The 27,420-nt window shown below is 40.2% G+C and overlaps 1 protein-coding gene across 2 annotated transcripts in view; it reads left to right on the top strand.

The window, feature by feature from the left end:
* LOC136874619 (gastrula zinc finger protein XlCGF46.1) overlaps positions 1–27,420 on the top strand; it is an 84,495-nt gene that overhangs the window by 19,768 nt on the left and 37,307 nt on the right. For both annotated transcript variants that reach the window (XM_068227978.1, XM_068227979.1), the window contains 2 exons: positions 946–1,074; positions 6,491–6,558. In XM_068227978.1, the coding sequence (XP_068084079.1) occupies positions 946–1,074; positions 6,491–6,558 (197 nt within the window). The remainder of the gene's footprint in view (positions 1–945; positions 1,075–6,490; positions 6,559–27,420) is intronic.

The following is a 27,420-nucleotide window of genomic DNA, read 5'->3' on the forward strand; positions in this document are numbered from 1 at the left end:
CAGAAAATATTGAGAGAATACGGAATGCTATCGACAGGAGTCGTAGGCGTTCAGTAAACAAACACGCTGCAGTGTTACACATGTCAGATACCCTGAAGACATTTAGAGAGTACGGAATGCTATTGGCAGGAGTCCTAGGTGTTCAGTAAACAAACACGCTGCAGTTTTACACAGGTCAGATAGCCTGAAGACATTGAGAGCATACGGAATTCTCCTGACAAGAGTCCTAGGCGTTCAGTAAACAAACACGCTGCAGTGTTACACATGTCAGATACCCTGAAGACATTTAGAGAGTACGGAATGCTATTGGCAGGAGTCCTAGGTGTTCAGTAAACAAACATGCTGCAGTGTTACACATGTCAGATACCCTGTGGCAACGCGTTCGTGAAGAGGTCCAAGCTATTCCATCTGAAATGGTGGTGAAAGTAATGTACAGCAGTTCGACTCCATGAGTGCATCGCAAGGGACGGTGGTTATCCGATAAATGTGATATTCACAAAATGAAAATTAAACATGATTTGTGGTATTGTGCTACACACTGGCATTATGTTACAAATCAATAACCAGTCTACTCGTTTACGTTTCCTATTTTGTATTACTGTAGGACTTATATCAAAAGGGTGGACTGTTTCTACCGGACACTACAATGTAGAACAAGGTAGGTGCGTACAGAGTGGTGGAACAAATTACTCTTTAGACCCAGCTGTAGTGAGAAATTAGTAACTGGCATAATGTTAGTGTTTTCACCAAGGGAGTGCAAATATATCCCAACCAATGTATATAAGATATTTTTTCAGTGAATATGTATGTCCCTCAGCTTCTTAACCAGGAGGTCCTGTGGCTAAGAACACAACATCAACCATCACCTAAGACTACAGTATTGACTGTATACTGATGACTCAAACAACATTAACAGTAATGAAATGATTCTGGTTCATTTTTCAGTGTGAGGTCAGTGGAAGTGTTATACATCCCCAGCACCATCTAAAACTTGGTATACTTTGTGAAATGGAGCTGGAAGCAAGGATCAAACAGGAACCGGTCTGTCTTGAGGAAACAGGAAATACTTCACTTGTAAGTACCATTTTATGCAGTGATTTGAATTTAACAGTTAGCAGTTGATTAAGCATGACTGGTCACAAAATTCTACCTGTACCTCCACATTTCAACATGGTTATGTTTTTTGGGCTGGAGGGGGGGTCTATCCGAAACTATCATGGGCAAAAGGCCGACACCTTAATCATTGTATTCATTTCCATGGTAGAACGACACCATGTAAAGGCATGTTTTTGGAAGATGTTGATTATTCGATATGCTGGACATAGAAAGAGAGACTGTAAACAAAGCACTGGAGAGGGAAGAAAACATTATTTTTGTCTTCTAAGCTTAAAAACTTATACATGATTCAATTTTTCTCCAAGTAGCTGAGAATATAGTAACTTTTTATACTAATCTAAAATTGGTATAAAATTATTTATATGATTACATTAATGGTGAAAATGCAGAATTAGAAGGAATAGGTCTGTTATTCTGCATCATCATGTCTGTAAGTTGAATTTATATTTATGTTCTTGCACTAGAAGTAGTTCATATTTTAGAGAGTTTGCACATTGAATCCCTGATGAACCTGGGGGTATTAAAGGTGCTCAAACCCACCAGCCTCATATTGGTAAATTTACTGGCAAATAAAGACCTGTTGCTCTTGTTGTAAAGGGTTGGCACGTTCAATCCCTGAACAATCTGGAGTTATTTAAGGTGTTCAAACACACCTGCCTCATGTTGGTATACTTACTGGAACATAAAAGACCTCTTGTGGGACATATTTCCTATGTCTTAGCCTGTCAAGGAACCATGCAAGTAGTAAGTGTGATGTGAACCTGTAATAATAATAATGTGATGGAGAAAATCTCTTCGATAAACTATGTCCTTCTACTTTGTAGATGTGATATTCCACAGGAGTTGCTGAAAGCTTAATACTGTAACATTATATTGCCAAGGGTTGGAAATCTTTCCTCACATCTTTGTTTCTTGTTTTAGTAGATAAAAAGGCATTGCATGCTGCACCTTCTAGTGAACCAGGGGATATTTTCTGAGTTTGTGAATTATCATACAGTCATGTTATTCTTAGAGCTTATGGAAGATCGATATGCTGAAGCTTGGAATGCTGACTGTGTTCATGTGAAGTTTCAGCACTTGGAACAGAAGATGAGCCTGTAGTACTGTAGGATGTTCTCTTGCAAAGAAGGTGCATCCCGTCGTGAGGAGGAGAGTCTCTGAACAGTCGCAGTCTCTGAGCAGAGGTTGGAAATCCAATCTGAACAATGCCGTGTGAACAGATTTTTCTGATGCACAGTACATCTTCATATGTATTTTAGTCATGGAAATCTCTGTCTCCCAGTGGACCTTTTCCCATGTATATTTCCTTCAGTAATTAGCTGTAATAATTTATATCATTTTCCTTTCATAACATGTACCAGGTATTGAGTTTTCTTTTGCTTTATACTAAGCAGCAGTTCTTTTTGCTTTTTCATCCAATTAAGAACGTGGATATATGAAATTTTCTGTATCCATGGTATGCACACTAGATGGTGATACAGATACATTTCAAAGACATCGGTTTGTTTTTCAGTCCTTGGATCCTTGGCCCAGCTTTCACATCCATTTCGGAGAAAACATAGCAATGGATCATGTAGCTGCAGACTGAGATGATAATGGCGTGTTCAGTTCTAGATTTTATCACTCAGTTCGAATCACATTGGTCATTGAACATTGTACCTAATTATTTGGAGGAGGACACTGACTGGACTATACTGTCTGTAGTTATGATATTTCCTCGTATTGTCTGTTTAGAGAACACCATTATTCTTGTTTTGGAGTGGTTAACACAAAAACCAAACTCTTCACTAAGCTGGACTAAGCGTTTAATCATGAATTGAAAGGTGATATACTAATCTGCCCTAAATGCAGGTGATTGATTGATTGATTGATTGATTGATTGATTGATTGATTGATTGATTGATTGATTGATTGATCGATCGATCGATCGATCAATCTTGTTTATAACTTCCCCATTTATCTTGATTCTGCCACATTAAGTCACTGTTTCCTTAAATATTACCTCAGAATAAATGTGAAGCAAAAGAGTTGACAAGTACACAATCCTGATGGACATCTTTACTGATTGAAGGCATTTCTGAAGCTCCTTGATCTGTTCAGAGATCTCCAATCTGATTCCACTACAGGATAGTGATTATGCGTAGATCTTTACGGTCAATCAGCTTTCTATGCCTGACATAATAAAATGCTCTTTTTTGTAATCTATGAGACATGCATAGAAAAGAAATTTATATCCCAGAATCTCTGCATCAGTACATTTAAAGAGAAGAGTGCCTCACATGTACCAACAACATTTTGGAAACCAAACTTATTCTGTTCCATCAGAAATTCACATTTCTCATTTATTTAGATGTGAATGATTCGCGAGGATGTTTCAAGGACAGTTCTTGATAAATCAAACTAACAGTACGATAATAATCACATTGAGAAAAGTTGCTGTTCTTTGGGAGTGGTACATTAGCCAATTAGGTGGCATCTCTCCTGAGATATATATTCTATTGAATTAAAATGTTAAAATATTGAGTCAGTGGATGCCTGTTCTAACATTACTTAGGGAACTTCAGCACATACTCCATCCGAACCCGTGACTTTACCATTCTTTTGAAGTTTTACCACATGCATAACATCATTTTTTTTATTATTTCCAGACAAGTCTCATTCATTCTCTCATCAGGTGAAAAAAAGGATAATTTCTCATCTTTAAAAAGACTATCACTGTATTCCTTCCACCTTCAGTTTCCCTTCTACAACCAAGATGATTTCACTGTTGGCATTTCTCAGAAATTCCCCACATCAACTGTGCCTTGCTGCAGGAAAGGGGTCTATGATTATTACTAAAACTCCCAGAGTTCATTGTGAATATCAGTAGTGAAGGGGGCCTTCCATTATAATGAAAATTCTCAACTTGATTGTGACTGGAAGTAGGTAAGGGAGCCTGCCATTATTATGACAAATCTCCAGCTCGACTCTTGCAGTCATTGTAATGAAAACTCCTGTACTCGATTGTGACTGTCAGTGGGCTAGGATGCTTGTTATAATAATGAAAACTTCCAAACTGCATTGTGACTGGCAGTAGGCAAGGAGGGCTTCCATTATAATTGAAACTCCCCAAGTTAGTGGTAACTGGTAGTAGGCAAGGGAGCCTGGCATTATAATGAAAATACCACATCTCTGTTTTCACTGGCAGTAGGAATGGGGTCTGGCATTTTAATTAACTATCCCCAAATGAAATGTGACTGGGAGTAGGCAAGGAGGCCTGCCATTATAATGACAAATCCCCAGCTCGACTCTTGCAGTCATTGTAATGAAAACTCCCCTACTCGATTGTGACTGTCAGTAGGCTAGGAGGCTTGCTATAATAATGAAAACTTCGAAACTGCATTATGACTGGCAGTAGGCAAGGAGGGCTTCCATTATAATTAAAACTCCCCAAGTCAGTGGTGACTGGTAGTAGGCAAGGAAGCCTGTCATTATAATGAAAATACAACAACTCCGTTTTCACTAGCAGTAGGAATGGGGTCTGCCATTATAATTAAATATCCCAAATGAAATATGACTGCAGGTAGGCAAGGAGGTTTGCCATTATAATGAAAACTTCCCAACTGCTTTGTGACTGACAGTAGCAATTGGGGCCTTTTATTATAACAACTGTGACCTGCAGTAGGAAAATGGCCTACCATGGTAATGAAGAATACCAAACTTGACAATGACTGGCAGTAGGCAAGGTAGCCTGTCATTATAATCAGAACTCCCAAACATGACTGTGACTGGCAGAAGAAAAGGGTATCACCTCAACCCTATTGCGACTGGAAATAGGACGAATGGTCTGCCATTATACTGAAAATTCCCGACTCCATTGTGACAGCCAGTAGGGAAGGAACCCTTCCGTTACAACCAAAACTCACTAAAGTCAATAGTGTCTGGCAGGAGGAGAGGATACTTGCCTTTTTAATGAAAAATCCCCTATTCAACTCTCACAGGCATTGCAACTCCCTTACTCAATTGTGACTCGAAGTACTGCAGGTAAAGGCACCTGTCTTTATAATAGGAACACCACAACATGATTTTTTTGTTACGGGCTTTACGTCGCACCGACACAGATAGGTCTTATGGCGACGGAACATGATTTTAACTGGTAGTAATATTGATGGGTCCTGCTATTATAATGAAGAATCCCCAACTCGATTTTGATTGGAAGTAGAAAATGGGACTTGCCACTCCACAAATCTGCTGGTACTTGCAGTAGGTATTGGATTCTGACATTATATTCTAAACTCCTCATCTCGAATGAGACTGACAGTAGGCGAGGAAGCTTTCCATTTTAATCAAAATTCCTCAACTTGATTGTGACTGGCATTGGGCAGGGGCCTGCCATTGTAATGAAAACGCCCCCAAAACGACTGTTACTGGCAGGGTACTAGAGTGCCTGCCATTATATTGGAGACTTCCAAGCCAGTTTTGCATTGCATTAGGGAAGGTGGCCGGGCACTATAATAGAAACTCCCAAACTCGACTGTTTCTGGCAGTAGGAAATTTAAATAGGAAACTTAAAAGTTTCCTATCTTACATTCTCAGTTCAATACAGACAAAAAATGAAATTCTTTGATTTCAATAAAAAAGGCAGTAGGAAAGGTGGCCTGTCATTATGATTAAAACTCCCCAGGCTAGGATTTCCATGACAAACACCTTAACGGGACCTCCCTGTGGTGTTTCTTAGGTAACGTTAAGATAAATGGAATTTAATATAATCTTACAGCGTGTACAGTTATTTACTAGAAATCCATATACAGTCCAGAAGTCTGTTGTGAAACATGGGTACATTTGCTAGGTCCAGTAATATTTGCATGACTATATACAAGACACAAGTAAGGAAGAGACAGGCATATATTCACTGTTATGTTGGACCACTAACTCTGTCATCATAGTTTCCCATTATGCAGTGCTACCTCCATTTATCTATTAGAGCTCGGTGTGATTTAAAAAGTCATAATGCTCATGTCCGTCACAAGGAAAACGTTCATCTTTTCTATGTACAATAAGTTTGCAAGGAGGAGTAGTGAATGTTCTGCTGAGCATTAATAACACCTCAGTACATGAGGGAGCAGTGTAGGAAGAAGAGAAGACTAGATGTGGAGATTGTCCCTGTCCATCTTTCATATTTCTCTCCCTTCCTATGTTTATCCTGTTGTGTGTTGATCTCTCTGTGTAATTATGACTTGCTACTTCCTTTCCGACACTTATATTTTGGCATTGGAAGATAAATTAATAATATGTTTATTATGCAACTAAGAAATGTATCTTATCAGTTTTCCTACTTATTTGTATATTGTTACTTCCTTACTTTACTTTTCTTAATTACTTTCTTTATTTACAGCCTACTGCAGACATTAAGAAGGAAACAATCATAGAAGAACTGGTCCCTTTTGTCAAAGAAGAAAGCAGGTAAGTACAATTTAGTTGTCACCCCTTAACTTAGCTCCTTCGTGGATCAGTGGTAGTGTGTCACCCTCTGGATCCCATGGTCACAGGTTCAAAACCAACAAAAGTGATAGGATTTTTGAGAGTGAATAAAAGATTTGATCGATACTTCTCCTTGTACAGTGTAGGATGTAAAGGATATCTGTTGACACATTTCGTGTTTAACCAACAAAACTCAGCCATAGACACTTAAGAGAAATTGAAGTCACTCTGTCATCTAGTAGGTCTGGGGTGAAATGGAACGCCCGATTTCATAAGCAGGTAGCCAGATGGCGTTGAATTAAGAGGCCTGCATATGGAAGCTGAAGGCATGATTCATTAATGCCCACTTACATCCTACGGCAAGATGTATCCTTGTGAACTTGCCATTTTTCTCAATTTAATGTTTTGTTTCTGAGATAATATTTAATCTCTGATTTCTTAAAATACTAGAAGTTGGAATTGCAACTTAATTCGAGCTATAAAGTCCCAGCCTGTTACGTCATGAAATCAAAATGACGTAAAGAAAATGTTTGTTATTAATAGTAGTGTACATTTTTATTAACACCAATGAAAAGACAATAATAATAATGTACGGATCTACTTTGGACTTAGGGTTATGGGCCTATATCCTAGGATACTCTGTTCTATACTTAGTCTTTAATACCTGTCAATACCACAGGACGTGCTTGCAAGGTTTACTTTCATTAAGTAATTATGTTATGTGGGTATGTCATTTTAATAATTATTTTGTTGTGTGTCCACTTTGACATGCACGAAATGTACTGTGTTTACCGAAATTCTTTATAAAACAAATGCATATTAGTCATCCAAACACAGGAGGAGTTTCAGTATTAGGATTTCAGCGGTTTTCTACGCCAGTCTGTTAAGGATACCTTAGCACATGATAATCACAATATAGATGTTGCATCATTCGGGCATGATGATCAGATGCTGCTCCGTGACACGCCGCCAGTACTAGCAAAATTGCATGTGAGCGAGCGACTACGGTACCGCACCGCCCAGGAGTTCTCTGGGCTACATGCTGCAGAGGCAGAGTCAAAAGTTGCTCACGATTGAACTTACATTTCTTTGTCGAATTTGCTGCGAGATTTCACTGCGAGGAAGCAAAGTTTGCTATAGATCGATGTTGTTTTCAAAACTCTATGTCCTCTTATATTTACCTCAACTCTTTTCAGACAACCTGTATAGTTATACTCTTGACTATTTTTAACCTCCGTACCAGGGAACCATTTACTTAACTCCAGAAAGAATTTGCTTGCAAGTAGAAGATAATCATATTAATACCAAGATGAGGAAATTCTTGTACTCCTACAGTTTGCTCCTAGCACTTGCTTTTACTTCTACTTTTTGCTCATAAATATTTCCTTCACGTTTATCCATATGGCGCACTCATTCATCTGCAGACAAATTTTTTGTTTCTTCCAGGCCTAGTGATACTTAAGTTACTCCAGATCAGACACTGGCCTTTATCATTGGAAAAACTCCGTAATACCCACATATTCTTAACAGATTTCCTCATTTGGAAATCAGCTTTCCTGCAGCTGATCAGCAACCTTGTTATCCTGCAAAGAAGAAACTCTTATATTTTGCGAAGTTTGCATCTCTCTGAGGAGAGTAACAACTGCCTACAAAACCTGTGTCAGCTTATTCAGTTCCGATAATATTCTTTTGGACTCTAAGAAAATAAGACAATTACTTAGAGATCAAGAATTCTAGAAGTTTTGTCGGCTTCCTCAAGAGAGAGAAGGTGTTATCTTATTTAAAGAGAACTTTTCGGCTGACAGTTTGTTGCAAGTGTGTAATGACTAGTATATCTTGGGGCCAGTTCTCTAAACTCATGGGTAAATAGCGAAGATATCGAGCTCGATTTGTAGGTGTTATTATAAATCAATCAATACTGATCTGCATTTAGGGCAGTCTCCCAGGTGGCAGATTCCCTATTTGTTGCTTTCCTAGCCTTTTCCGAAATGATTTCAAAGAAATTGGAAATTTATTGAACGTCTCCCTTGGTAAGTTATTTCAATCACTAACTCCCCTTCCTATAAATGAATATTTGCCCCAGTTTGTCCTCTTGAATTCCAACTTTATCTTCATATTGTGATCTTTCCTACTTTTATAAACGCCATTCAAACCTATTAGTCTACTAATGTCATTCCACGCCAACTCTCCGCTGACAGCTCAGAACATACCACTTAGTCGAGCAGCTCTTCTTCTTTCTCTCAATTCTTCCGAACCCAAACATTGCAACATTTTTGTAACGCTACTCTTTTGTCAGAAATCACCCAGAACAAATTGAGCTGCTTTTCTTTGGATTTTTTCCAGTTTTTGAATCAGGAAATCCTGGTGAGGGACCCATACACTGGAACCATACTCTAGTTGGGGTCTTACCAGGGACTTATATGCCCTCTCCGTTACATCCTTACTACAACCCCTAAACACCCTCATAACCATGTGCAGAGATCTCTACCCTTTATTTACAATCCCATTTATGTGATAACCCCAATGAAGATCTTTCCTTATATTAACACCTAGATACTTACAATGATCCCCAAAAGGAACTTTCACCCCATCAACGCAGTAATTAAAACTGAGAGGACTTTTCCTATTTGTGAAACTCACAACCTGACTTTTAACCCCGTTTATCATCATACCATTGCCTGCTGTCTACCTCACAACATTTTCGAGGTCACGCTGCAGTTGCTCACAATCTTGTAACTTATTTATCACTCTGTAGAGAATAACATCATCCGCAAAAAGCCTTACCTCCGATTCCACTCCTTTACTCATATCATTTATATATATAAGAAAACATAAAGGTCCGATAATACTGCCTTGAGGAATTCCCCTCTTAATTTTTACAGGGTCAGATAAAGCTTCACCTACCCTAATTCTCTGAGATCTATTTTCTAGAAATATAGCAACCCATTCAGTCACTCTTTTGTCTAGTCCAATTGCACTCTTTTTTGCCAGTAGTCTCCCATGATCCACCTTATCAAATGCTTTAGACAGGTCAATCGCGATACAGTCCATTTGACCTCCAGAATCCAAGATATCTGGTATACCTTGCTGGAATCCTACAAGTTGAGCTTCAGTGGAATAACCTTTCCTAAAACCGAATTGCCTTCTATCGAACCAGTTATTAATTTCGCAAACATGTCTAATATATTCAGAAAGAATGCCTTCCCAAAGCTTACATACAATGCATGTCAAACTTACTGGCCTGTAATTTTCAGCTTTATGTCTATCACCCTTTCCTTTATACACAGGGGCTACTATAGCAACTCTCCATTCATCTGGTATAGCTCCTTCGACCAAACAATAATCAAATAAGTACTTCAGATATGGTACTATATCCTAAATCATTGTCTTTAGTGTATCCCCAGAAATCTGATCAATTCCAGCCGCTTTTCTAGTTTTCAACTTTTGTATCTTATTGTAAATGTCATTGTTATCATATGTAAATTTTATTACTTCTTTGGCCTTAGTCTCCTCCTCTATCTCGACATTTTCCTTGTAACCAACAATCTTTACATACTGCTGACTGAATACTTCTGCCTTTTGAAGATCCTCACATACACACTCCCCTTGTTCATTAATTATTCCTGGAATGTCCTTCTTGTAACCTGTTTCTGCCTTAAAATACGTATACATACCCTTCCATTTTTCACTAAAATTCGTATGACTGCCAATTATGCTTGCCATCATGTTATCCTTAGCTGCCTTCATTGCTAGATTCAATTTTCTAGTAAGTTCCTTCAGTTTCTCCTTACTTCCACAGCCATTTCTAACTCTATTTTTTTCCAGTCAGCACCTCCTTCTTAGTCTCTTTATTTCTCTGTTATAATAATGTGGGTCTTTACCATTCCTTACCACCCTTAATGGTACAAACCTGTTTTCGCATTCCTCAACAATTTCTTTAAACCCATCCCAGAGTCTGTTTACATTTTTATTTACTGTTTTCCACCGATCATAATTACTTTTTAGAAACTGCCTCATGCCTGCTTTATCAGCCATATGGTACTGCCTAACAGTCCTACTTTTAAGACCTTCCTTTCTATCACATTTATTTTTAACTACCACAAAAACAGCTTCATGATCACTAATACCATCTATTACTTCAGTTTCCCTATAGAGCTCATCTGGTTTTATCAGCACAACATCCAGGATATTTTTCCCTCTGGTTGGTTCCATCACTTTCTGAATCAGCTGTCCTTCCCATATTAACTTATTTGCCATTTGTTTGTCATGCTTCCTGTCGTTCGCATTTCCTTCCCAATTGACGTCTGGCAAATTCAGATCTCCCGCTACAATCACATTTCTTTCCATGTCGTTTCCCACATAGCTGACTATCCTATCAAATAATTCCGAATCCGCGTCAGTGCTACCCTTTCCTGATCTGTACACTCCAAATATATCAAGTTGCCTACTATCTTTAGAAATGAGCCTTACACCTAGAATTTCATGTGTCTCATCTCTAACTTTTTCGTAGCTTACAAATTCTTCTTTCACCAGAATGAACACTCCCCCTCCCACCCTTCCTATCCTATCTCTACGATACACACTCCAGTGCCGTGAGAAAATTTCTGCATCCATTATATCATTTCTCAGCCATGATTCAACTCCTATTACAATATCTGGTAAATATATATCTATTAAATTACTTAATTCTATTCCTTTTCTTACAATACTTCTACAGTTCAATACTAACAATTTTATGTCATCCCTACTTGATTTCCAGTTCCCTGTTCCCTTATCACTGCTCCCTAGGCCACCCCGTTTCCCTGAATGTACCTCCCTATTACCCTTCCAAACAAATTTCCTAACTTATACGTACCACTGCGGTTAAAATGAAGGCCATCTGAGCGCAGATCCCTATCTCCTACCCACCCATTAGGATCTAGAAATTTCACTCCCAGTTTCCCACATACCCACTCAATAGTCTCATTTAAATCCCCAATCACCCTCCAGTCAGTATCCCTTCTACACAGTATTCCACTAATAACAATCTCCGCTTTCTTAAACTTCACCCATGCTGCATTTACCAGATCCCACACATCTCCAACTATGTTGGTACTTATATCAGCTTGCCTTACATTGTTGGTACCAACATGAAACGCTACCACCTTCTCCTTCCCCTCCTCCCTTTCTTCTACTTTCCTCAACATCTGCCTCAACCTAATTCCTGGATAACACTCTACCCTGGTACCCTTTCCTCCACACACTTTCCCCACGTGTCTAACGATGGAATCCCCCATGACCAGAGCCTCAACCCTACCCACGCCATTTGATCCCCTCCCCTCGTGGTCAGCCCTATCTTTCCTGATAGCTGCAGAAGCTACTTCCTCCTCCCTTTTCTCCTTCCCATGACCCTGTTCCACATGTCTTTTCCTATCCTCTACACTATGTTTTCCTTTCCTACCTTTTACCTTCCTCCTTCCACACATCTCACCAACAGTTCCCTGTCCCTCATCTTCCCTCTGTTGTTCTACCTGGAGTGACTCGTACCGATTTCGCACAGACACCTGTCCTGAATTCTGATCCTGAATAGAGCCCTTAACCTGCAATCTCCTTCCCCTTAGAACATTAGACCACCTGTCTTCTACAACTCCTCCCTTTCCTTCCCCTCCCTCTTGTACACCTACTGTAACCTGTATATTGTTTGAGGGAATCCTATCTTCCTTCCTGTCTTCTGTGAGAATCCTAATTATCTCCCTCAAACTTTCCAACTCCTCCCTCATACCCCTCAATGCCTCGCTACACCCACAGTAAGAACACTCGCGCTCCTTAGCCATTCTTTACGGGGAAAAAATGAAATTAAAAATAAAATAACTTATTTGCAAAAAATAAATGAACGGAGGGGTATATTGTCTGGGATAGTACACAACAATAAGGTAATTAATATATGACTACACTACAATATTACTTAGTCGTGTTCTATTTTTTTTATCCTACAAACCCTGACAGGATAAAAACTGCTGTTAATTACTGAATATCGAAAGTAATAGTCTACACAAGAACTACACAATTCCAAACTGCAATTAAGCCTATTCTAATTACAACAACAATATTTTAGTAAGAGTTTCTACGGATACCTCTACTACACCAGTACTACACAAATAATTTACAATAATAAAATAATGACAATAAATTCTAATAGGATATTACTTGTATACTACTGTACAGTACACTACAGTAATTTTAAACTACTTTCAGATGTATCCTAATTACGATACCAGTACCGAACCGTATGTCACTAAACTAAGCACAACAGAAATGAATTTTGCAAGATCTACTGTACTCAAAGGTTACCAACAAAGCTAAATGCTTAGACAAATTATTATTAGTATTACGGTCTAATAGATAGATTATTAATGTATTATTGATATTATTACTTGTGAGATGTGGCTATGTACGCTAGTATTTCGATTTATGAACTTGTTTACGTCTATTATTATTATTATTATTATTATTATTACTACGTATTATATATGCAGTTATATAGGGCAGGTTGTCAGTACGGACTTTATTTTGTATAAATCGTGGTTACATCATTTATTATTTGTGTGTTGTATGATCTGTCTTGTGTAGCTGAAAATGTGAGGGTATGTCACGATAATCATGCTGCATGTTTATTAATATGACTTTATTTAATGTAAGAACACGTAATTAATATTATACAATTTGTTATTACCTGTAAATATGATGTAATATTGTGCAACACAGGGTAAAAGTCTAGAAGCGTGCACCCTTGTCCTGAGGTCACTCGAGTTTTACCTAATGTTGTTCTACTCATTTGTATATAGGAGACTCGAGAAGATACCAGAAAGCATGTTGTTTCATACTTTTCTGGAAGCCTGGCGAGGCAAAGTATATAAAAGGACAGCCTTGAGTTGTTAGTGAGAATGGTTAATCGAGTTATGTATATGAACTCATGTTGTGTTTTGCCGTTGAAGTAGTTATGTTGTGTTGGTACAAGTGTTCTGTAGTTGGTAGACATGCTAATGTGCAGTCGATTGAGCTCAAGATGGTGGTTCATTTGATGTGCAACTGTTAATGTGCATACAAGTTGTAAATATAACAGTTTACATGTGTGACAGCATCTCGTGTGTGAATACAGCAAGTGGCGACCGTGACAAGCTGAGTGAATAAGAGTGTAAGTGGAAATCAGAATAAAATGAAAGTGAAACTGGAAATTTTGTTTGTAAAACAACTTCTAGACGAACTCGCAAAACGAAATCTTCCCACGAACGGTAGTAAGTGATCATTGAAGACACGGCTACAAGAACACCTCATTAAAATGATGAATATCCAGAAAAAGGTTTTTCATTGAGGTGGGAGAACAACCGAACACGTCATCGAAAATGAGATAAATATGACCGCAATGAGTTCCAACGTTATGAGCAAGGTACAGGCAATCGATTCCACCTTAACAGAACAGATTTCACGAGTTAATTTCGCCTCAACGGAGAAGCTTTCCGACAATGTATCGAAAGTAAATGGTATTATTTTAGACGAAATTTCTCAAGCTATTACAGTCTTATCCGGATAAATCTCTCAAGTATACACGCAGGTTTTCAAAGTAGAACAATGACAGAATTAAAAGGTTCCACCGTAGATGATAAAATGTGGCAGATCGATTCCCAAATTAATGACGTCACCAACCATTTAACGCAGCAGATATCGGACTGGAACAGGTTGAGCAGGTCAATAGTAGGGTAAGCCAGCTAGAAAGGGACGTCTCGAACATCAAGGGGGTGGTGGAATAACAGGTTGAGGGGAGAATTTCTGCCATCGAGGGAAATTATGGAAATCGTATCTCCGCCATTGAGGGAAATTTTGGGATCCATATTTCTGCCTTTGAAGGAACGTTAGAAAACCGGACTTCTAGCGTCAAGGGCGATGTTGAGAACATGAGAGAGACCATCCTTCACGTGGTAGAAGATAGATTACTTTGAACAGGACCTATCACCACACCTTCAACCCCCTCTGAGCTTACCGGCAATACAGGACAGCTAGATCCGAAGGTGATTAAAAAGAGCCTTGCGGAATTCCACGGGAGACTGAAAAAGAAACCGACTACTTTCATCGAGGGATGGGTAAGTCTACTAGGAAGGATCAATCTGCTTGAGGACATCTTCGTTCAACTCGTCACACTGCAGTGAAGGGGGCAAGCCATTATTTGATAGAATAACTTAAATGGATTGAACTTAAACTGGACTGATTTCAAGAGGGAATTCCTCGCTAGGTCTAATTCTGAAGGTGTGAAGAGTTCTGTGAAGAAGAAGCTACTGACTGATGCACAACCCACCGCCATGAAAGGTGGCGCGTTCGTCCTCCAGAAGAACCAGCACTCCATGCGGCTGCATCCTGAAGGAAACGAGAGCGAGGTCCTACCAGACATCATAGAGCTACTCCACGACAAGATTAGATCGCTAGTGATGGTATCGCAACCGAGATCCTTTGATGATCTGTGTACAATCATCGCCCACTTGGAAGAAGAACACCAGAATAAAGCCACGGAAGAGATCAGCACGGTTAGGAAATGCTACCAGTGTTGAAGAACGGGACACGTGAAAAACAAATGGCCAAATTTTGCGTCGGAGAACAAGGTCTGGCCCATTCTGGATTGAGGGAGTGGGACCGGGAACAGGAAAGCGCCTCAAAGCCAGACAGGCAAGCAGTCCTGCACAAGTAGGAAAGAGATTGGTCAGATTGTGATCAGAACAGACCAACCTCGACCAGCTGTCATCTTGAGGATAGGCAACGAGAATTTTTCAGCCATACTCGACAGCCAAGCAGGCCACTCATTCGTAAATGGGACTATTGCCAGATTACTACCGCCTATGAAGTCTCGCTGCCTCGGAAAGGTAGCGGAAGCAGCGGACGGGGTAACCTATTCCATCCAAAGACCGACTAACCTAACCGCTAAGTGGATGGACCTGCCTATTGTAGTTAACGTTGCAATGTTTCAGAACCTTATACCTGACATACTAGGACATTACTTTTCGGTAGATTACAAGGTGTTCCTAGACTGTGCAGCTCATGAAGTCGTTTTTCGAAAACAGACGTCTGAGGGTCGTCTGGCAATATAGATCTCCGGACTAGCAAGGATTCGGAAGTCAACGCAGTCTTGGGAGATATCCTGTTAACGCATCTTCAACCAAGTGAAGAAGAGGAGCTGAGAAGTCAAAAGTTATCACCAATAAAATAGGACGGACTACCACTGTAACTCACACCATTGAATGCAGCACTTCCCCACCCATCAAGCAATGCCCATATCCAATTATCCCGGATAAGCGCAACTTCGTCATTCAGAGGATTGAAGAGAGGGAAGGGCAAGGTCCCGTCGAACCCTGTACATCCACTTGAGTATCGACTGTCGTCTTACGGAAGAAAGATGAGGATTACCGACTGTGTGTGGAATCCGCAAGTTGAAATAGAGAAGACCGTTAATGACGCCTACCCCTGACCTGAAGGTGTCACTGAAAGAAGTGGATCTAAGATATTCGGCACACTGGATCTCAATTCGGGATACTGGCAAGTGGAAGTCGAGGAAAGTTCTAGGCCTCTGACCGCCTTCATAACACCGAGAGGATTGTACCAGTGCACAGCAATGCCTTTTGTACTGAATAATGCGTGTGTAACCTTCATGCGACTGATGGATAAGGTATTGTTATGATATATTGGAGAATTCTGCCAAGTGTATTTCGGTGACATCTTAAACTACAGCAGGAATTTTCAAGAATATCTTGTTCATCTGAAGAAATTGCTGGAACGACTGAAAATTCATGGACTGATTTGGCAACTGGAGAAGTGTCATTTCGCCCAGTCCCGCGTAGAACATATTCGCCATGTCCTAACATCTGAAGGTTTAGAAAGGCAACCGGAGAAGAATCGAGCTATCGTAGAAGCTGAACGCCCGCGGACCTAGCGACGAGTACGTCACTTCCTTGGCTTGTGTGGATGGTATAGCAGCTTCGTGCCACACTTCGAAGGGAAGGCAGTACTACATAACAACCGCCCGTTCCGATGGACCACCAAGGAAGAGGCAGCATTCCAAGGCATTAAGGCTGCGATATGCAACCCTCCCGGTCTAGCTCATCCCGACTCTCGACGGAAGATGTGCTTGCAGACGGACGTCAGCGACTTCGGCTTAGGAGCGGTGTTATTCCAGGAGATGTGTGACGGTGGGAAGGACGTCATCGGGTGTTACAGCAGAAAGCTATATCCCACCGAACAACGCTACTGCACTGCCGAGAAGGAAGTTTTAAGTGCGGCGTGGGCCACGAGTTGTGGAGCTGTGATAGTTCAGAGACAATGGGAGCTGGGTCAGCATTTTCCCACGAGGTCATTGACCCCATTACGTCATAACCACATTACCGTGACGTCACATTGTTTGTAAACAAAGCCACGTGCTTGGCCACGTAGTTTTTGACAGCTGTCATCTTGACCGGCCCTAACCTCACTTTGTAAGCAGGTGGGCGCTGCTAACCTCAGTGCTGCTATCTCGACAGGGCCAAACTTCATTGTTGCCACCTTAAGCACGTGGTGGGCACGGAATTTAAAATTCACGTGCTTTTAACAGCTGTCAAGATGACAGGTCCTAACCACGTGGGCGTGGAATTTAAACAAGTGAACGTTGCTAACCTCAGTGCTGCCATCTTAACAGGGCCAAACGTCATTGTTGCCACTTTAAGCACTTAGGGGCGCGGAATTTAATATCCACGTGCTTTTGACAGCTGTCATCTTGACAGGTCCTAACTACGTGGGCGTGGAATTTAAACAAGTGAATGTTGCTAACCTCAGTGCTACTACATTGAGAGGGTTTAACTTCACTGCTGCCATCTTAACTATGTGGGGCGCGGAATTTTAAAAACCACGTGCTTCTGACAGCTGTCAAGGTGACAGGTCCTAACCACGTGGGCGCGTAAGTTAAACAAGTGAACGTGGCTAACCTCACTGCTACCATCTTGACGGGGCCAAACCTGACTGCTGCCACCTTAAGGACGTAGGAGGCGCGGAATTTAAAATCCGCGTGCTTTTGGCAGCTATCAAGATGACAGGTCCTAACTGCGTGCACTTGTTTTGCCGCAGAATTTTGGAAAATTTATCGATCGCTATAGCCTCCCTGGTATTATCATGACTGGGACATAGCCACATGCAGACGCGGATTTCTTTATAAAGGGAACGATCCTCAATTTACTGCTATTATATAAAGGGAACATAACCAGGGGGCCTAACATCAGTGGATAAAGGTTAGTCACCCTTCGCGACACTATCAAACCTTATCCTCACTGTTGACATCTTAACTACGTTGTCCACGGAATTTTGAAAATGTAACATCTGTCAAGATAACAGCTTCTCCCTCCTCCTCCTCCGACCTGAAAAGAGGTAAGCTCATGGCTTGATGTCTCCATCCGACAGACTGTCTCTGACGGGACTGAACACGTGCCATTCAGTTTTAACATGCAGTGATGACGTCGACACGGTTATGCATGTTTATACTTGTTCGTTATCAAGGTCAGAACTCAAGCCTTTTATAGATGATATGAGTGAGCATTTTTCTTCAGTCTCTGAGATTCTGTGATAGCGACTAGAGCGCTTTATTGCATGATGACAAGAACATGAATCAGCGTATGGCTTTTAGTGCCGGGAGTGTCCGAGGACGTGTTCGACTCTCCAGGTGCAGGTCATTTGATCTGACCCCCGTAGGTGAACTGCGCGTCGTGATGGGGATGAAATGCTGATGAAGACGACACATACACCCAGCCCCGTGCCAGCGAAATTAAATAATGATGGTTAAAATTCCCAACCCTGCCGAGAATCGAACCCGGGAACCCTGTGACCAAAGGCCAGCACGCTAACCATTTAGCCATGGAGCCGGACGACAAGAACATTAATAACTGATGTACAAGGCTTCAAAGTAAACGGCAACAGATTTGTGTTCAAAGAGGTGGCTGTGTTGTCGGCGCCAAAACTCGGCTTTAGTATTTATCCCGCCTTTCTCTTACTGTCTGCAAACAGATGAAGAGAAGAAGCAGGCTCAATGAAAGAAGGAATGGTTGCGTGTGTATCTACCATCAGTGTGTCAAATTATCAACATGCACGTATTAGGGTGTCCATCGTTTAAAACTCTTCACAAGGAGCGTAGTGGGAAACAATTAAACAGTCTTTACGACATGTGTGCATGCTCTTTGATTGGTTGTGTTGCAGTGAATGCCGCGAGGTGAACAACATATGTAAATTGCAGTGTCGAAATGACGTCAGTGCTAAATAAACATTTCTAGTGTAAAGATATTGTCATTTCTATCTGATACTAATTGTAACGCAGTTGAAAAGACAATCGTTAAGTTTTATGCATGCAAAAAGAAACTAAACACTTTTACAGAAGAAGAGTTGAATGCATTTCCAAAAGAATTTTTGGTTAATGTGGCTGCGAATGCTGTAGAGAAGATCTGGGATAAATTGCCTCGTGAGTGGACTCATGATCCTGTCTTGTCAGAGCTTCAAACTTGCAGTTTACACCATGAACAAGTGAGTTTAACTAGGAGACCGTCAATGAGACAGTGTCGTACATGTCAACTCATTAAACTGTATCACGGGCCTCAAACTAACGAGTTGTCTTCTCTTATAAACACTTATCATTGCTGCGAAAAGAGTAAACTTGTTATCTGAGAAAAAGGTGAAGAAACGTGCTGGGGAAAAAGGTGAGGAAGCATGCTGGGCATGAACCCATCAATAAGTTGTTTGATCTTCTTCTCTTTGAGCTTCATCTTCCTAGTTACCAGTACTACGGCTCTGGAATACGAATTGACGTCCGCGTGGCACGTGGTGATCCCGGTATTAATGTGTTAGATGCTGCCTGCAAAGAGCACGACATTGCTTATCGTCAAAACAATTCAGAATTAAGACGTGTAGCTGATCAAAATCTGCTGCGTAGAGCTATGGAGGGTGTCGTCACCTAATGCTTCAGATGCTGAGACGATAGCAGCACTTGCCGTTGCCGGTGCAATGAAAGGAAAACTTATACTAGGTAGTGACATTAAACAGCGAAGACTGTATAATAATCTATGATTAAAGGAAGAAAGAGATTTACTTGAGGAAAAAGGTATATATCCTAAAATAGATACGAATTGTGAAACCTTTTGCAAGTGTTTTATTTGTAATGTGAATCCAACCCTACAGGATGTTCTAAATTAACTGGTAGTAATTATTTTGACTTGCAAGCTTAATCTTGTCTTATGACGTAGAAGGAAGGAGAGGTAGAGGCTCGTGAAGAAAAACACATGATTCAATGTACGTCCTCTTTATTAATCCATGAATTGATGTTGTTATTAAAACCAAGCCATTTTACAAAGAGTTTATATCCACAACGTCGAATAACACGTTCGATTAAATAGTGATCAGGATATTAAGTTTTCTACAGTTCTTCGATGTGGAATCCTCCGGTAGTGCGGTGAGGTGTATCATTGTAGGTAGACACGAGTCTAGGTAGCAGGTCAATCTAACGATATTAACCTTGAGCTGTAAATTCTCGCCACATTATATTTTGAGTGTGCGATTAAAGCGTTCTAAAGCACTTGCCTTCAGATTGCTGTAAGTAGAGTAGTGATGAATGCCAAGTAACTTGAGGTGAGAAGAAAAATCCTTGTTGTAAAACTCTTTAGCTTGATCGGTTTGAAGAAGCCTTGGGCAGCGTTCCGATTCTTCAGCACTATGTTTAAAAGCGTCTTTGACTTGCGTTGCTGTCTGAGAACGCATAAGTTTGTGCAAAATCAAACTTAGAGTACACGTCGATGACAGTAAGTAGATACTTATACCCTTTAATTCTAGGAGCATATGGAATCATTTCTACTAAGTCTGATTGCCAGAGATCATCTTTTCCACGTGTAATAACGCGTCTGCGGCAGTAGGTGCGCCGTGCTGGTTTATATAACTCGTGTGCAATGCTTACCTTCACAGGTGAGGTCTTATAGCCTGAATGTCGTAATTCTCTCGCTAATTCGTGACCTGTGCGACCAGCATCCTGCAATCGTTCAGTGAGTAAGTATCTTACGTCTACACGTGGCAACAGAGGTTGATGTGACGGAAACAGCTTAGAAATAAACTCACGGTACTTGTGACTCTTATATTTTGCATTTATAGCTTATGTCCTCTTGTAATTACGTCGTGTTGCGAGAGTATCAAAAAGTATTGCTTTATATTTTTTAAGATCATCTTGTAAAATTATATCCTTGTCGGGTATTCGTGAGAAAAATGTTCTAAGAGTCATTTAGTAAGTTTATAGGTAACACCTTTAACGATAAGTCTCTTGCTATTAATATTTATATTCGCATTACCTATCCAGAAACAGTTGTCTTCATAGCGAATACCGTTGATTTTGTCTCTTTGACCTGTAAAGAGTTTTTCAATATCAGGAGCAAAGAGAGATCCATAGGTATTTCGAATAAAATTCCTAAACTGATTACGATACTCTGGCGTTATCATAACCTCTCACAAAGAACGTAGACCTTATATTGATGTGGTAGGTGTTTCAGCAATAACATCTGTAGTTAAAACTTAACACGTTTAAATGGTGAAGTATCGTTAAGTTCTTCTTCCTCTTCCTCTTCTTCCTCATCCTCTTCTTCATCCCTATCCTGCTTCTGCTCCTCCTCATCCTGCTATTCTTCTTTATGATTTTCTTGTTTATGCTTTTCTTCTACTTCATGCTTTTCTTGTTAATGCTTCTCTTTATCATCATTTGCATAGAAACAAAACTTGTAGTAGACTTCGGCAATGAAGTAGAAATAAACATTTCTTTCAGTGGTGAACCCAGTTGCGTTTTCAAAAAATAAATCAGTGTCTGTTTGAATACGTTTAAGCTCTTTGTATTTCCGTCGAGTAGTGTGTCGAGCACCTCTTTGCTGGATGTTGACATGATGGTGGTTTTTGATCATGTGCTGACTGTAACTCTGTGTTAATGCATATGAAATGATCAAAACCCAAGCGATATCGTCCACGCTGAACGTCACTTTCTTTATCAATAACTAAAAAAGCCGTAACGATGTGATGACCAACATGTAGCACACATACGTTTAAAGTCATTGAATGCCATATCTGTGTTAACATGAAGATCGCCGGGCTGAGTGGCTCAGACGGTTAAGGCGCTGGCCTTCTAACCCCAACTTGGCAGGTTCGATCCTGGCTCAGTCCTGTGGTATTTGAAGGTGCTCAAATACGACAGCCCCGTGTCGGTAGATTTACTGGCACGTAAGAGAACTCCTGCGGGACTAAATTCCGGCACCTCGGCGTCCCCGAAGACCTTAAAAAGTAGTTAGTGGGGCGTAAAGCAAATAACATTATTATTATTAACATGAACATCATACACTTGCCGCATATTTCGCTCATCTTTCCGAAAAAGCACAATAATATTTGTGTTGTCACGTATGAACTGATTAGGCACACGAGAATAGGTTTGACAAATAGATTCAATCTGCATATTTATGCCGCCCCATACTAAAGTATGCTCGAATAACGTTTTGCCGTTCTGTTCCGACATCGTCAGGGATCACAAGAGAACTGCGAAGCACATCATCCGGTGATGGTACTTGCTCATGTGAATTAAATTCAAAATATTTCATTCCATCTTTAACTCGATCGTGCATTACAATTTGAAGAATAGTATATTGTGGTTGATAGAGTGACTTCGCGAAAACGTAAACATTCTCGCAGCGTATGCCACTGAAAACTGTAATCAGTGTGAGTAAAATATTTGTCTTCCCGCATCCCAATTGGCCAGTTATAATGGATCGATTAATAAAACGAAAAAAACGTTCAATTACATGTTTTTCTATTTGCACCAGAAGTAGATAAGACATGTGGCGCTATGTCACCCAAGAGGTTATGTGCCATGCTGCTGTATAATCTTCAGGGTAACTGAATAATAAAGCAGTCCATAGTAATATATATATTTATATTGTACCGGAAACACCGCTACGTGAACCAAGTTCGAAGTATGTGTGTTAAATTTCGCGCGAGGTGGAAGATAGGCAGCCCGCCGAACTCGCTGACGTGCACTGCTGTCGCGTAGCTGCATCGAGCCAGCTTCACGCAGCCAGGCGTGACCATATATGGTAATCTTCCGACCCAAGTGTAAAAATCTACTTGTAGTTAAGATGTTGTTCTTTTACACCGTCATCGTAACAGGTGCAATCTGTCAAATTCTCGAGAAAATCCACCCTGTACTTTGGGAGTTATAGAGGTGGATAATATCCCCATTTCTAGATGCTTCGCCACATCCGGGTATACAGGTAGGGTGATCCAGGCTACAGGTACAGTAATGCTCCACCGTCTCTGCGGTACGGGTGACAGGTAGAGCTCTACAAGTGCGCCAGGCCGACCCTATGGTCAGACGTGATTTTACATCTCGAGTGCTCGGTTCCAGCGTAGATGGAATTTAATGATTTCTTCATGTGTCATATTAGGACTTGTGTTTCACGGACAAACTGAAGGAACATAGAATTTTTCTCGTGAGTGTTGTATCTCTTCCAAGTACTACATTTGAACTTGCGTTTGATCTCGTGTTTCGTAAACAAACTTTGAGAACATAGAAATTTTCCGAGTGCCATATTTGAACTTGGTGTTTCGTGACGAACTGTGGAAAACTTAGGGTATTTCCGAGTATTACGTGTGAACTTGTATTTCGTAACGAACTGTGGGAACATAGAATATTTCTGAGTGCCACATCTGAACTTATGTTTAAGCTTGTCATCGTAACAGACTGTGGAAACATAGGACACCCATGCCATATCTGAATTTGTTTTCCTCTCGTGAAGTTCCGAGAGAACATAAAATTTTTCAGTACTATTTTGAACTTATAATTTCTGCGTCATAATCATTTTTCGCAGACAGTGTCAGACTCTTTCCAAGTGTAGTTTAACTTTAATAATCACCTAATGACATTGCTGAACAGTCTTGAAGTACACGTAATTTGTATTTATAGACGCAATAGGACATTTCCGAGTGCCGTCAAATTTGCTTAATTTATTACGAACGTGCTAATGTGTCTTGAACTTTCATGAACTGTGGACATTGTGCTCAATATTGCGTTCTGATTATAAATTGACAAAGTCAGCGTCTTAGGAACTGTAATGTTAAAGATTACGGATCTAATGAAACAATCCAGTCTGTCATGCAAATGCCAATATATATATTAGCGGACTTACGTTGTGAACTTGACATTATAAATTGTACAGAATTTTCCCAAGTATTAATTCAGCTGACATCCAATATCCAGTTTAATTGCTTTACTTTCAAGTAATAATTTATGAACCTTGGTGATTCAACGACGTGTTTGAATCAAGATTCTTGTTTCAATTTCATTAACATTCGACATATTCCACTTGCAATGAATAGATGGATGAATGCTATATTTAAAGGTCAATGTTAATTCATTTAACAGTGCTACGAGTAAGTTAAATGCCATACGGGGGACCTCTGCGCGCGTCACGCCTCACCCCTCAGTATTATCGTGTGAGATCGAACCCCGCAACGTGTGCACCTAGAAATTCGAGAACTCCCAGATCCTCTAGAACTTCGAAAATTTCTAGAACGTGGAGAACTTCACATCCAGTACGGGCGTGGTTCCTGTCCAGACCGTGTCCAATAACCATCCCGGAGTCCGGAGATTCCAGCCTGCTGCAACGCTTCAACTCAACTTGTATGAAATGTGATATGAATTTGTTTCCAATGAACAATGAAATCAAATTTCCAAAGAAATCTAAGTTCAATGAACTAATACCCCTCTCTGTACCAATTCCAGTGTTTACGTACCACACCCTTAGCAATATTCCATGCTCTTCAAGCTAGTGTCAGTGGCCCCAAAGACAGACATTCTTTTCCCAGTACAATATATATACTGTACTAATATATAAAGAGGTAAGGTTTGTATGTATGCAATGGCTAATCCCAGGAACTACTGGAGCGATTCTATAAATTATTTCACTAATCTAAATATTCACTATTTCCGAAGGAAATTATCTATAGTGTACCACAAAAACTAACATGTTATAAACATGAAAACTGGTATTTGGAATCCCCTTTAAAATTAAAAGAACACACATTTTTGTTTCCAGAAAATCCACTCAAGGGGCGAGGGGGCTGTGTGAAAGAAGTGAGGAAGGCGTTGAAGTCTTTATAAGATGATACATATATCTGAGAAACTGAAGATGTTACCGGTTTTAAAATTGACACTCGGAATCTCGTTTAAAAGTAAATGAACACACTTTTTTGGAAAATCCCCTTAAGGGGCTGAAATAATAAAAGAAGCGGGTGAATTTTTAAAATGAGTAAATACTTCTTCTACCACTTTTCGCACACCTGTGGTGTCGCCGGTGCAATCTGTGTCGGACATGCAGATTTGACCCTGTTTTACTGGTGGATGCCCTTCCTGACGCCAACCCCGTATGCAGAGATGTACTCACTATAGCGTGTTCCTGTTGTGGTTGGTAATGTGGTGTGCTGAGTGAATATGAAGAGAAGAGTGCTGGGGCAAACACAAACAACCTGTCCCCGAGCCAGGTGGATTAATCATACGTAATTAAAATCCCCGATCCAGCCCGGAATTGAACCCGGAACCCTGTGAACCGAAAACCTCAACGCTGAGCAATCAGCCAATGAGTGGGACAGCTTTTAAAATGAGTATATCTACAGTATATGTCATGAAATTAATATGTGACAGACGTGAAAATTTGTATTTGTAATCCGTTTTAAAAATAAAAGAGACACGTACTTGTTGTTTTTTGGAAAATCAACTTAAACTAGAGATCAAAAATAAACGAAGAAGGAGTTGAATTGTCTTAATAAGGCTACTTATATCTCAAAACCTAAGATGCTACTGACGTGAAAATCGGCATTTGGAATATCCTTTAGAAATAAAGAAACTCTTCCCTTTTATCGACTCAAAAGGGGACTGTTTCTCACATGATCCAGCGATAGCTCTGCCCCTAAAGGCAATTCACAAACGTGGCCTACAAAGAGGTTGTGGGGTAAATTGAATCCAATTTTTCGGCGAGTTTTTATACCTTAGGGATTTTCAGATAGTGACTTAGTGCAGTACCGAGGATCAATTAATTTTATCAACTTACCAGATCTTTGCGAGCGAAGCCGTATGAAACAGCTTGTATATATATATATTCTTCTTCTATATTTTAAATATAAATAATATCGTAACGACCGTGTGTTTGTACATCGGCTATTTTGGCGAAATGTCCGTACAGTTATCCGTTTCACGTGTAATAATGACAGATAAGGGCAGATGCAGCTTCTTCTCGTCCTGCAGCTACACACAAAACTGACTATGCACGTGGCTGCGACTCGATCGACTGCACTCACCTGAGGTGTGTCTGCGTGTCAACTCGAACTTGGGCTCGGGAGAACATACCACTTATATAGACAGTGCTCACCCAGAACCAGAAACCTTGGACGGGATGAAAGACAACCTACTACTGAAAGGATCTCGTGTTGTGAGTTACGAGATGCGAGGAGAAAGATCGAAGGACAGAAATTTCATTTCCTAGATGTGAAGTTGCATGTAAGTTACTCCAAATAGCGTATTATTCTCCTCTTGAGTGATCCAAACGGCGTAAGCAAGTAGAAGTTTAGGAAAAGGAATGCATGCAGACGCTGGGTGAAAAATGAGATGAAATGAAGTACAGTTCGAAACAAACTAGTCACTGTTTCTGGGTCCATCCCCCACTCCCTTCACCCAAGATGTGTTTCACCAAGTCAATTCTAGTTTTCCCTTCTTGACCTTCAAAATCCCTCCCATTATGCCACGTGGACACCGAACTGTCCAACAAATCTTTCCCTGTTTGCCTCATTTAATATATCAATTTTCTACAATTCTGTTTCTCACTCTCTTTGTCGAACATTCAAGAAATATCATTGTAGTCGTCATTGCCATTAGTCACGGTTTTCCTTCATTTCTCATATTTTCCAATGACTCAGAAACACACGACATGCTGGCCTCTTCTAACTCTCTGCTAGCACATTGTAGAAGTAATTTCAGAAACAAACTCATCACATGACAAAACTGAAATTACAAATATGTTTCAGACTAAAGCGGTAGTTGGACATCATATGGAAAATCTGAGATATTTGGATTATTAAAAATAGAACTTCTGCTCGAGGATTCATGTGGGACATAATTCTGATTATCACACTCAAAATTTGTCACAATTGAAGGGATATTAAATATATTATTCAACAGACATTTACTTGTGTTTCGTTAATTCAAGTAACCATGTTGATATAACTCAAATAGCATCAAATCACTATAAAGTAACATAAGACTTTATTACAGTCCCTAATATCTCACAGAATTAAGTCTGCAAGCCTCTGTGAAATATCTAACCACCTTTTTATACTATCTTTGTGGCTTTGCTTATTTCCACCCCTTTTCTCATCAAACAATTTAAGACTGAGTCTAACAATCGTTGCTTAGATTGATTTCTGTTCCTCTTACCCTGCAAGGCTAAGTCTGTTATTATCTCAGTTATCCAGTGCTCGTCCATTTGCCGGATATGACCGCTTCACCGGAGCTGCGTTATACATAGAGTTTCATCCATAGAATTTATATATATATATATATATATATTTTTTTGCTATTTGCTTTACGTCGCACCGACACAGACATGTCTTGTGGCGACGATGGGATAGGAAAGGCCTAGGAAGTGGAAGGAAGCGGCCGTGGCCTTAATTAAGGTACAGGCCCGGCATTTGCCTAGTGTGAAAATGGGAAACCACGGAAAACCATCTTCAGGGCTGCCGACAGTGGGGCTT

The sequence above is a fragment of the Anabrus simplex genome, chromosome 5, assembly GCF_040414725.1.
Source record: "Anabrus simplex isolate iqAnaSimp1 chromosome 5, ASM4041472v1, whole genome shotgun sequence".
In the NCBI taxonomy this organism is placed as follows: Eukaryota; Metazoa; Arthropoda; class Insecta; order Orthoptera; family Tettigoniidae; genus Anabrus; species Anabrus simplex.